Here is a 13387-nt window from a genome sequence, read left to right on the forward strand (position 1 = left end):
TCCTCTGGGAGGGACAGCAGGGACAGAGAGGAAGAACTGACACTTTATCCAACCGCAGAGTGTCTCAGGTACAGAGTCAGACTGCCACACTGTCAAATACAGTCATGGAAATAATTAGTAGACCATTTTTTTCTTCAATTTCTTGTTCATTTTAATGCCTGACACAACTAAAGGTACATTTGTTTCTTTAATAACTCCTTTAGTAACCATTTAATTAATATTTAGTGCAATGGTGTTCTTTCCCTCTCACAGATCAGGATCAATGAGGATAATTCACTTTTCATTACAAAACAATGCATGTTAAAACTCTTTTTTGTGAACATTGGAAAGACCTACATAAAAAACAAAATGGTTTTACATGACTTTAATTTTTTTAAAATATATATTACATTTTTAATGATTTTCTTTTTATGAAAAAATACTTTTACATTTTTTTTTTTTTTTTTTAGATTTTTAGTTTTTTAAACTTTGAAATAGGTCAATTTGACCCTCAACAGGAGGATTAAGTACTTATTTATTATTATTATTATTATTATCATGTTAATAAATACAGTCATGGAAGAATTATTAGACCACCCTTTTTCTTCATTTTCTTGTTCATTTTTAATGCCGGGTACAACTAAAGATACATTTGTTTTGACAAATATAATGATAACAACAAAAATGGCTCATAAGAGTTTACTTTTTGGAGAATAAAAGTCAATTTGGGCAAGAAAAAAGAGCAGTCATATGATCAGATGAGTCTAAACAATCAGTGTGGTTGTAGCAATAAAACAGTTATGGGTTTTATCTCCAAATAAAGTAGTTCAGCCACCACTTTGTTGTCACGATGTTCCCAGATTAGCTGGTGTTTCCTCAGGCTCAGTGAGTACGATGTTTTCATAACCGATGCGCTATTCATTCATTCATTCATGGGTACACCCTGGACAGGTCTCCAGACTATCACAGGGCAGACACAGAGAGACAGACAACCATTCACGCTCTCATTCACTCCTACAGGCAATTTAGAGTCACCAATCAATCTTAAGCTTCATGTTTTTGGATTGTGGGAGGAAGGACCCAGAGAGAGAACATGTAAACTCCACACAGAAGAGTCATTACTGATACAAGCTCTATAAAAACAGACCCAAGTTGAAATAAACTGGATTTATTGGAGCTTCAAAGGTTCTCAGAGTCCCAAACTACTAGTTTGAGGTTCATTTGTGTCTCTAATATTCAGTCCTCTATTACCACCTCCTCAGCTTCTCCATTATCTCTGCATTAGTAGAGTTTATTCTAACCCTGTTGGAGCACTTGTTCCCAAATAATTCCGAGAGAATGAGCCATGCTGACTGACTGACCAACCCACAGCCTTTTTGTCTGCAGTTGCACGCAAGAAATAACCTAATTTATTGTGCAAACAATAAGTAGATAATCAACCACAAAGTATGAGAATAAGAAATGATCTGAAAGATGCATGCATGGTTGAATTGTACAAACCAACAAAGATGATTAGAAGTTGAAAGCTGCAGAGGATCAAGACCTTTGGAAGTTTCTGGCACCTGCATTTAAGATAACGAACATGTTTTATGGAGCCCAATCATTTACATCCATATCTGTGCCGGGCCATGTTCTGTCAACTCCTGTTGGTCAGTTTGGGGGAAAAAATTGGCAACATGTTTCAACAGCTTGATTAAATCTGACAATAATGTGACAAGTTTGGTGATGTTCGGACAAACTGTCATTGATTTATGACCATATTTGTGCCATATTTGTTACTGATGGCGCCCCCTATAGGTTAAATATTAATATCCTGCAACAATTTCTGATAAAAGTCTGGTTTGTGTTCTGTCGTGCCCATTGATTGTGCAGTGGTTGCCAGTTAAGTGATGCAGCTTATACTATCTGCATTTATTACATGATTAGTCGCCACAAAAAAACCCAAATATTTGAGCATATTGTGCATCACAGAGAAGCTTGTTGCTGGTTTCGCTGGATGCAGAGTTCCAGCTGAACCAGAGGAGAAGCATTTTAAAGCCTCGTCCTCCGTCCTTTCATCTCTCCTCCTCTCACCTCACCGGGGTTCAGGTGTGACGGAGGATCGAGTCAGTCGCTTGCTCACCGCTCTGGCGGCGTCTAATCTCATTTAACATTCACTGGTTCCGAGCGTTGGCCCCAAAGACACAGCATGGTGTGAACAATCAGCAGCCGGCGTCAGACGGCGCTCACTCCATGAATAAGACATTTGTCTGCTGAGCTAATTAATCCTGAGAGGGGCCGGATGGCATCTGCCTCCGTGCCGCGTGACAGACACCGAGAGGAGGGAATTTTAGGACAGAACCATGTAGGGCTGGCTTCTCTTTCCTGTAGGAGTTAGCAAGTATGAGAGCGGGAGCCTGACAACTGCCTGAAGACACTGAACCAGAGCCAGCCTCCTCGCTCTGTGTCAAGGGTTTGTTTACTGTTGGTGTCTCTCAGTCAACATCCCAACAAAAGTATGTTTTTTCCTCCTCTCTCTCTGTCTCTCTCTTTCTTTCTCTCTCTCTCTTTATTTATTTATTTTCTTTCTTTATCTCTCTGTCTCTCTCTGTCTTTCTTTTCTTTCTTTCTTTCTTTCTCTCTCTCTCCTTCCTCTCTCTCTCAATTCAATTCAATTCAATTCAATTCAATTGGCTTTATTGGCATGACATAACACTGTACATATTGCCAGAAGCAAGCGTCAGAAAAAAAGAAAGATAACAGTAAGGAAAGCAATATTTACAATAAATTATTATAATTCTATTATTCATTTTTAAAAGAACTAAGAAAAGAAAAACTAATAACAATAAAAGAAAGCAATATTTACGATCATTGAATTACAATCAATTGATCATTCATACAATCTAATCTCTCTCTCTCTCTCTCTCTCTCTCTCTCTCTCTCTCTCTCTCTCTCTCTCTCTCTCTCTTTCTCTCTCTCTTAATTCAATTAAAATAAATTCACTAAGGCTTTATTGGCACGTTGCGAGTACAACAGTTTTCCCAATATTTGGACAATACACAAAAGCAGTAAGATATAAGAATCAATAAAACAAATTGGATACATTTCATTAAAATATATGTGTGAGACAAAACGATGACAAATATATATATTATATATATATATAAATAGTAAATAAAGCCAACAATGCAGTGCTGGTTCTCTCTCAGGCTGTGACAGGCGCTCACATATCTTGCTGCTTCTGTGGCGCTGATACTATGTTCACCAAGTATATGCTGAATTTTAGTCTGCTCAGAGAGGGAAGCAGAGTCTGGGACTTACATTTCTCTCTCTCTCTTTCTCAACAGCTACCAGTTCAGCCCACCTGGAGGACCTGGCATACCTGGATGAGCAGAGACACACTCCATTACGCACCTCGCTGCGCATGCCCAGACAGAGCACCACCTGCGGGCCGGGTCGCTCCGGGCAGGACCTGAGAGGTGAGCCAGAGTTCAGGAGAACACACCCACAAACACAGTCCACTGAAAGTTAAATAAAACAAACATAAAATGCATTTGAAAGCTGATGCTGCACAGTGAAGGCTGTCTGTCTGCTGGATGAAGATACAATCATGAAAAATATTATTAGACCGCCTTCTTTTCTTCAATTTCTTGTTCAAAATAATGGTAACATCAAAAAGAGTTGAATTTAAGAGCTGATATCTAGACATTTTCTATGGTTTTCTTCATAATGATTTTGGTTATTATCAAGAAAACCATGGAACATGTCTAGATATCAGCTCTTAAATTAAACTCTTATCAGCTATTTTTGTTGTTATCATTATATTTGTCAAACCAAATGTACCTTTACTTGTACCAGGCATTAAATGAACAAGAAATTGAAGAAAGCACAGTCTAATCATTATTTCCATGACTGTATGTGCAGACATTTGCAGGTGCAAAATCAAAGCATTCAACCGTCATTTTAATTTTACTTTCACTTTAAAAATACCATTTTGTTTCAGGTTGGGGCTTTAATTAGACTTTGCTGCACATCAGACAGTGCCGAAGCAAACAATAGGACATTATTCTGTTTCATCCACAAACAAACTAAAAGCAGCAGAGACAAAGCTGCGTGACGAGCGAGTTATTTTTAAAATGAGACTGAACGTCAATTGCTTTGCAGTTTGCAAATGTCTGCACCTGTAGCTCATATCTGAGGTGTGATGATGTGTCTGCTGGTGGACGCTGGAGGTTGTCAGCTGTTGTCTGTCGTGTCCTTGTCCTTGTGTGTGTGTGTGTGTGTGTGTGTGTGAGACTCTGGGGGAGAGCACAAAGAGCATTATGTCTGTTTGTGTTGGTGCAAAGCTAAAACCTTGTCTCAGTGGTTAACAGTTAAGATCAGCGTTCACTCCACTGCACCTCCGTGAAGGAGCAGATCTCCTCACCAAACGGCCAAATGGCCTCATGTCACAACACGATGAGTCCCCTCGCGCCGTCTTCCTCAGTCACTTAGCCAGTAATGAGCAGCGTAATGGCAGCCCTCCGCCATCTGAGCGAGCACAGATCTGCGTCCCTGTGTGTTTTAAACACCTGTTAAGACCCCACTTAGCTGATGTGCGCTCGGCTGCGCTGCGCTGTGATTGCCCTGCCCCGAGGGCGGCCTGCTGCACACAAACGCAGAGTGAAAGACTGTTGGATAGAGAGAGGGAGGGATGGAGATGGACAGAGAGAGAGAAAAGACGAGCTAGTTCCTCTCAAAGCTTCGCTGTTACTGCCAGAGCCACTTGTTTCAACCTTTCTCCTCTAAGGGCAGCCAAGTGTGTTTACAAGCCAACCGACTGCGTCCTAGCATGCGTTCTGCCTTCTCGGATCAGTGTCAGAGCCTCCCTGAGTGCACTGCTCCTGCAGTTTCACCAGGAGAGAAAGACAGGGAGAACGAGGCCAAGGGAGACGCGAGGTGAAGCCAGGTGACCTGTGGAACGGGGATTCTCCCTACAGATCATGTGAGGACAAACTCCACATGTCCTTATTCCTGAAGTTGAGGCAACAAACATGCAGGGAATCCCCCAATAATAAAGGGTTATTTAGTTACTGGGTTGGTTGTCAGTTTGCATCAAGTAGAAAGGCCAAAGCCTGAAGAAAACTAGTGAACATATTGAATATTTACGCTGAATATGTGACCTCTCCTGACCTTTTGCCAAATCAAAACCTGAGTGAAAATTGGAGCACATTCATGCTCTCTGGAGGCTGAACCTTTTCCTCCAGCTCCAGCATCACTGACAGCTCATTATACATAAGTTTTATTAGTGTAAGGGATCTATATGATTCCCAGAGAATGAGCTACAGACTGACTGACCCAGGGCAATTTTGTCTGCAGTTGCACGCAAGAAACAACCTAATTAATTGCGCAAACAATAAGTAGATAATCAACACAAATTATGAGAATGATAAATTATCTGAGAGATACATGCATGGTTGAATGAACAAACATACACAGACTGTTAGAAGTTAGAAGCTGAGGAGGATCAAGAGCTTTCACAGTTTCTAAGAGAACTAACACGTTTTGTGGCGCTCAGTCTTTTACGACCATGTTCTGTCACCACCTGTTGGTCAGTTTTGGAAAACAAAATGGGAATATATTTCAAAAGCTTAATTAAACATATCTGACAAGTTTGGTGATGTTTGGACAAACTGTTATTGATTTATGGCCAAACTTGTGCCGTGTTTGAAAGTGATAGCGCCACCTATTGGTTAAACATTATTATCCTGCAACAATTTCTGATTTCTAGTCTGATTTGTGTTCTTTAATGTGCAGAGATTGCCAGTTAAGTGGTGCAGCTTATACTACCTGCATTTGTTACATGATAAGTCCCCTCATACCACAGAATAGAAAACAAATATTTGAAGATATTTTGCGTCTTGTGAGGCTTGTTGCTTGTTTTGCTGGATGCAGAGTTGCAGCTGAACAAGAGGAGAAGCAGAGTGGTGGTTTAGTGCTGGTCAGGTGGTAACCAGCTGACAGATGCAGCAGCAGCTCTCTCTCTCTCTCTCTCTCCGCTTGTTTTGTTTTTTTGTCGAAGCTGCTTTTGATGCTGGCCATCGGGGGCCCGAGCTGTGCTGCTGTTTTGAGGAGAGTGAGTCAGACTGTAATGGACCTTCTTGTGCTCCTGCCTGCCTACCTCTAAGATTTAACACCCACCTTATCTATTCACCGCAAACTCACTCACATAACTGTACTCTGCACACACATTCTCTCCCTCGTTTATCTTTACTTTCTCTCTTTGTCTCTGCCCTCCCTCCCTCCTGCCTCGCTGTCTTTCTACCTCTGCTCACATACACAAAACAGGCCTTGTGTTAGCTTTGGGATGATAAAAATATTTTCTCCTGCAGAGGCTTTTATTACTCCCATATATACTCCCTGACAGAGGATGCAATTTAAATAATAAGTCTTGGAGAATCTGTTTTGCGCTGTGATTGATGAGATTAGATTTAAAGGATAAAGCTGGTGATATGTTTCCTTACTGTCAACAGATCCCATTAAAATACCAAAAGTTAAAGTAAATTAATCCTACTGAGTTGATTGTCTGTGCCTGTCCAAACGTAAGGCTGCACTACATACTACCAGAGTGTTCATTCATGCCAGAGAAAGATCTATAATACATAATATGTCAGATTCGCTATGCCGAAAATCCCAGGATGTCCTGCTGCACCCTGTTACATTTTCAATTTGCAAGTCAGCATGATTTTCTGGCTGTTCTGACCCACAATCCTTTGCACAGTGGGAGATGTGGTGTAAGCCTGACGACGACTCACTGACAGAAGAGAGTTAAAGTTCAAGGCACAACATTATAACACAGTAGCATGTCCTTATTGGATGCATACTGCATGCAACACTTAAAGTATTTCAATTCAATCCCACCTTCAGCTTTGTGCTGCAGTAAATACCCACAAGAGCACCAAATGTGTGTTAATCCGCAGCTGAACATAGTCCCAAAAAAATGCACATCTTATACACAATGATGGGGGACATTTGTGAAAAAACTACAGAGCCCAGCTGTTGCAAGCAAAACTTGGGCTGAAGCTTTATATTTATACTATTTAGACTGTTATTTAAAAGAGTTATTGTACATCTTTAGTATGAATTAATAGTCTTGAAAACAGGCAATGAAAAGAAGTGCTATATTGCAGTATCAAGGTCGGAGATTCCTTTATATCCAGGATTGTCCTCAAATATTAATAAAAAAGAGAGGGTCTTCCCACTCATTCATAAACTAAAGTCCACTCTGTCAGGGAGTACAGAGGGAAATAAAATAAAATAAGTGTACAGTTAAGAAATCACTTCCAGTTTTACAATATTTTTCACATATTTTTAGTGGCCTGTCTCAGAGGAAAGGCAGTCATTCCATAGTATAACGTTCCTGATCTTTTTCTATCCGTTCAGTTACAGTTGGAGTAATTCAGACTAACGTATATCTGGCTTTGGTCTCCTCGTGGGAAAAGCCTTAATGAAGAGCCGCAGACAGAAGCAGCTGCGTTAATTTGAACTGTTTATAGTCGACCCTTATTTACAGCAAACACAGACTAAAGGATTCGTCTTCTGCTGCCTCAGCCGAGTGAGTCGGGTAACTAGTCCGGATTTGATGACAGTGCATAAACTTGTTTGCAACAAACAAGATGATTATCTCGCCTCTATCTGCTGGTATTCTTATTGTTTGAAACAATGGCTTAACCCTCCGAACGCCGAGCTGTTTCATGGGGTTTTTCACTGTGGCTTTATTTTTCACTGTCAAGTCAAACGCTGTGCAGACCAAATAGGTAGTTACAGTTCACAAACAAAAGACGCTTTGATAAAATGAATAAAATACCATTCGAAAGTAATTTACTTCAGGAAGACTTCTGCAGAATAAAAGTATAATTTTAAAAGAGTCAGTGAAGCTTAAGATACTTAGAGAGCCAGGAGCCACGGGGCAGCAGACCTGAGGTAAATTTAGGCCTTTATAGACAAAGACGAGACGGCTAAAATCAATTCTGAACCAGACTGGAAACCACTGAGAGACGCCAGAACTGGAAAGATACGGCTGCGGCATTCTAGGCTGGATGTACGATATATACAGGGAGGATGTGAGGAAATATTTAAGTTAGAGAACTCATGCATGTCTTTTGTGCAGAACAACTCTGGAATGGAATCCATACATACAATATTTTCCAATATTCTATAGTGTCCAAAATGGGAAAATTAGGGGGTGGGGGGGGGGGGGGGGGTCTCCACATGCTGTACACACTGAACTATTTATATTTTTACAACATCTACTTAAGACCTCTACTTCTTGTCTTGTCCTCTCCTCTCTGCTCTGTGTAAACGGCCTGCAAAGTTTTACAGAATTTCTTTATCACATGAACTGATCTCAGCCGAGTCTAAATGACTTCCTTAAGATCTTTTAAAGAGAAGAGAAGAAAAGAGAAGAGAAAAGAAAATATGTTAATCAGAGAACTCATACGTGTTTTGTGTGAACAACTCAGTTATAATGACAAAAATCATAAAGACGAATAAGAAAATGCAAATAGATAATTTGTGACCTTATCAATTTTTAGAGGATCTGGTTAAAGCAAATGGTTCATTATTGGCTAAATTTTAAATGAGACCCATAGAATAAAAATATTTTATTGAAATATCACTTTTAATCTTTTTTTCGAGTTCAAAGGGCTGATCTGTTCTCTGTAATCTGACGGAAAATTGTTTATTTAAAACAACCTAGGATATGAGTTATGATGTGTAGGTCTGACTTGAGGTTATTTTTGTCATCTTATATAACATACTGACATAATTTCTCCTTATTGCTTGGCTGCAAGACATAAAGTGAGAATATAGAGGAAACAGTTTAAAAACGACAGTTTGCAGCCATAAGGAAGATTAGAAGAAATACATGATCCATAAGCACATCTAGGTTTATTGTGCTGCTCTATAAGCCTGCTGTGCAAATTACATAAGAGCTCAGATATTATGTAAGATGCTGTTGGTGTTGCATATGCTATCTGTAGCTCTCTGTGTCTCTGTGGCTGCAATTTTAACTGTTCGTCTGAAAATCCAGACAGCAAACTCACACGTTCACCAACTCCCACGTCAGCCACAGGGAGAGTCACCTGACCCCAGATAACCAGGACACTCTAGACCCTCCTCCTCCTCCTCTTCCTCCTCCTCCTCATCCTCCTCATCGTTTCTTCTCTTCCTCCACATCTGTGCCAACTCTCCTCCTTCTCTTCCTCCTCCATCTCTTTCTCCACCTCCTCATCCTCCTCTTCCTCCTCCTCCCATCATTTCCTCTCTTCCTCCATGTCTGTGCCAACTTTCCTCCTCCTTTTCTCCTTATCCTCCTCCTCATCCTCCATCTCTTCTCCTCCCATCATTTTTGCTCTTCCTCCACGTCTCCAACTCTCCTCCTCCTCTTCTTCCTCCTCCACTTCCATCTCCTCCTCCTCTTCCTCCTCCACTTCCATCTCCTCCTCCATCTTTTCTTCCTCCTCCTCCTCCTCCTCCATCTCTTCCTCCTTCTCCTCCTCCTCCTCCTCCACTTACCATCCTCTCCTCCTCCTCCGCCTCCTCCTCCTCCTCCATCTCTCCCTCCTCCTCCTCCTCCTCCTCCTCCTCTCCCTCCTTCTCAAGGCTGCTCTGTGAGTCATCCTCACCTGGTGAATAATTAAAACGTCTGAGACTCTCACTCCGTCTGGACATGGAGGGTTGGTGCTGGAGGAGGGGTTGGGGTGTGTGTGTGTGTGTGTGTGTGTGTGTGTGTGTGTGTGTGTGTGTGTGTGTTTGTGTGCATGTGCGTGTGTGTGTGTGTGTGTGTGATACCTTGCTCCTCGTCGCCTGAGGGGGAGTGTTATGGGCCGGATTATGAGCAACTGCCATCCATCTATCCCTCACACACACATTTGGAAACAACTCCCTGGGCCCCCGTTCACAACATGGCTGCCATGTTTTCCTGGAATACCTGCCTCAGCGGAGCCGTCGTGGCTGCACGACTTAGCCGCCGTGTAATCGCTGCTGCCGTTTGCAGGATGGAGCCCTGATAGTGCGAGGGTGTGTTCAGTAATTCCACCAGGACGGATGGAAGGAAGGAGCTTTGCAGGCACGTTCAGTCACCCTGTGATAATTGGATTAGCGCCACTTAAAACAGAGTATCTGAGGGTTTAGCCTCTTCCTTCAGAGGCCTATCATAGTGTCAATGGCAGCAGCGTTTATGGTTAATTTATTTGCACAGTTATAATAATATAAAATGACAAAGATAACAAATAATGTAAAGTTCAGGGAGAGGCAGAAAACCCAGACGGGCTTAATTAAAGCCTCCACATAAAATGTCATAATTACATAGTTATAAGTTAGTTATAAGAAAGTAAAGTCATCTCTTTCTCCTCCTCTTCCTCCTCCCATCGTTTCCTCTCTTCCTCCTCCCCCTCCTCTTCCTCCATCTCCTCTTCTTCCTCCACCTCCTCCATCTCCTCCTCCTCCTCTTTCTCCCATCATTTCCTCTCTTCCTCCATGTCTGTGCCAACTCTCCTCCTCCTCCTCCTCCTCCATCATCTCTTCCTCCATCTCCTCCTCCATCTCTTCCTCCTGCTCCTCCTCCTCCTCCATCTCCTCCTCCACCTCTTCCTCCTGCTCCTCCTCTTCCTCCTGCTCCTCCTCCATCTCCTCTTCCTCCTCCTCCTCAGATACTCTGTTTTAAGGGGCTCCTCCTCCTCCTCCTTCTCCCATCATTTCCTCTCTTCCTCCATGTCTGTGCCAACTCTCCTCCCCCTCCTCCTCCTCCTCCATCTCTTCCTCCTGCTCCTCCTCCTCCTCCACTTACCATCCTCTCCTCCTCCTCTCCTCCTCCTCCTTCTCCTCCTCCTTCTCCTCCTCCTCCTCCTCCACTTATCATCCTCTCCTCATTTCCTTTCATATCATAGTGTAAATGGCAGCATGGTTTATGGTTTATTTATTTGCACAGTTATAATAACATAAAATGACAAAGATAACAGATAATGTAAAGTGCAGAGAGAGGCAGAAAACCCAGATGGGCTTAATTAAATTTGAAATAAGTCTTAAAGTGCTCTGGAAGATTTTGATGATCTGAATATACCGTATAAATAAAAAACACACATATTTGAGAAATATTGATGATCTGAACAGTATCTGAAGTTTCTGAGAAAGAGCTACAGATGAGACATGTGACTCAGATCGGGTTGCCATCCCAACAAAACGTTAGCATTGGGTAGTTTTTGCATTTCCCATCACCAGTGTTGCATCAGGTCCATTCTGACACCCAACTAGAAGAATATTACATCAGTTTGTGAATCATAGAGGAGTCGCTTTCTTCCCTTTGTGTCTCTCTTTGACTGTGTGTGTGTGTGTGTGTGTGTGTGTGTGTGTGTGTGTGTTGAGTTGGCACTAAAATAATCTGACCAGGGAATATGGATGAAATGTCTTTTATTACATCGGGCTGCGGCCGGCTCAGAGCTTAGTGCAGGAAGATATAAAAAAAAAAATTAAAAAAGAAAGCGCAGTGCTGAGTCTAAATGAGGACAAGCTTCCAGGTAGATCTGTTGGTGCTTTTCTGCTGATTGCATAAGTAACATGATCATTTTCTTCTCACTCTGCCATTATAATTAGCATTCCTGGAGAAGAAAAAAAGCCTTGCAACAGCACTTTGGAGTGCAATACATTAAGCACTATATCAGCTCATTATGTTATGTAGCCGGAGTCGTTTACAGGAGACGTACAGCTCCTCGCTCCACCTGCACACTGTATAGAAATTCCTGCAGACACAGAAAAACTCTCTGCATCTTATCCGAGCGGTCTGATGTATGATACATATTTCCTTCAGCTCTGACTCACAGTGTGCTTATTGCTAGTGTACCGCAGAGTGTGAAGAGAACTACTGCACTGGCTGTCATCTGACCAGCAGCTATTTCTCACTGCGCAGCGATCAGACTGAACCTCAGCAGGAAGCAGCAGAAACACTGAGGTGTAAATCAGGTTTTACAGTTTGTCTCAGGCGTTCTGTAACGACTCCAAATTAGGGATTTCTCTTGTTCTCTTGAGGTTTATTGTGTTAAAGGAATACTTCAACCTCAAAATAATCATTTGTCTATCAGTTAATTACCATGTTTGAGCCTGAATTTGTGAAGAAAATCTTGCATTCCTCCATGATGAACGAAGACTCAAAAAACTGAGAAAGTTGTTGATGCATTAATTAAGCTGGGGTCGTGTTTAACAGCAGCAAGACTACAATAAAACATTCATTTACAAACTCTCAGAGAATTCTCCAGGACTTTCATGCATGAGTAGCAATCTGTGCAAATGTTAGACTGTTTATAAAGTATTTTAAATAGATTTTGAGCAAAAATGCAACTGGATAAATGACGGCAATATATATAACAACATAGCATGTCTTCAGTCATCAGTCAAGAAATCTATAATAGTCCAATATAAATAGAAATAACTACACGGTAAAGACTATTTTTGTGTAATACTTTTTTTATACAAATAAGTCATATTTTCTCATCTGAATGAAAACTATCATGCAAAATGAACAAGTGAAATTATTATATATATATATATATATATTCATATATCAAAAACTCGCCCTTCATTACCCTGAAATCATAAAGAGGTTTTATATACTGCATGATGTTTTTTCTTATAGTGTTTCTGTTGTCAAATGTGGCCCCATTTACTTTACACGTAATTCCAATTTTTTTTGTTAATTTCTACTTTTTTTCTTGTAAATTTGACTTTTTTTTTTTTTTTTTTTTCCTTTTTTTCTGGTAATTTTGACTTTTTTTCTGCTTATTTTACTTTTTTCTAAAGGCGAATTAACTGTTTTTCTTACAGTAAAACATGTAAAAATATTTTCAAAAGAAATATTTTTTAAAAATGGTAAAAAAAAAAAAAAAAGAAGAAGCTCTAGCCTAACTTTGCAGCGTTATTTTGACAACTTCCTGATACGATGTCCTGAAGCACATGGTGACTATAGATTCCTACAATTCTACAATGTCATTTATCAGACGCTTTTATCCAAAGCAACGTACAAATGAGAGTTAATACAACACAAGCAAGGATGAAGTCAAGAAACATAGCAAGAGTAAGAGCCGTGGGTTCAGTTTGAGTCTATTAGGACGTAAGTGTTTTTAGGTCTTTGAGCGGTCAGTGTGATACTTATCGTTGTCGTCAGTGTAGATCAAGAGTGAAGGTGTTCAGTAAAGAGTTGGTGTTCAGTCTCTTCTTAAAGATTGAGAAGGACTCAGCAGAACGGAGGGAGTTTGGAAGTTTGTTCCACCACCAGGACTCTACAGAGGAGAAGAGTCTGGTTTGAGACGTGGAGGCCTTCAGCGGTGGAGGAGCCAGACGTCTTTCACTGGAAGAGTGTAGTGGACGAGAGGGTTGGTGGATCTGAACAAAGGAGTTC

At 41.0% G+C, this 13387-nt stretch overlaps 1 protein-coding gene across 5 annotated transcripts in view; it reads left to right on the plus strand.

Annotated features, from left to right (window-relative positions):
- The window catches only part of tanc2b (tetratricopeptide repeat, ankyrin repeat and coiled-coil containing 2b), a 218633-nt gene that overhangs the window by 171223 nt on the left and 34023 nt on the right, over nucleotides 1-13387 (plus strand). For all 5 annotated transcript variants that reach the window (XM_059325075.1, XM_059325072.1, XM_059325073.1 and 2 more), the window contains one exon: nucleotides 3306-3437. In XM_059325075.1, the coding sequence (XP_059181058.1) occupies nucleotides 3306-3437 (132 nt within the window). The remainder of the gene's footprint in view (nucleotides 1-3305; nucleotides 3438-13387) is intronic.

This window comes from Centropristis striata, chromosome 21 (assembly GCF_030273125.1).
Source record: "Centropristis striata isolate RG_2023a ecotype Rhode Island chromosome 21, C.striata_1.0, whole genome shotgun sequence".
Lineage (NCBI taxonomy): Eukaryota > Metazoa > Chordata > Actinopteri > Perciformes > Serranidae > Centropristis > Centropristis striata.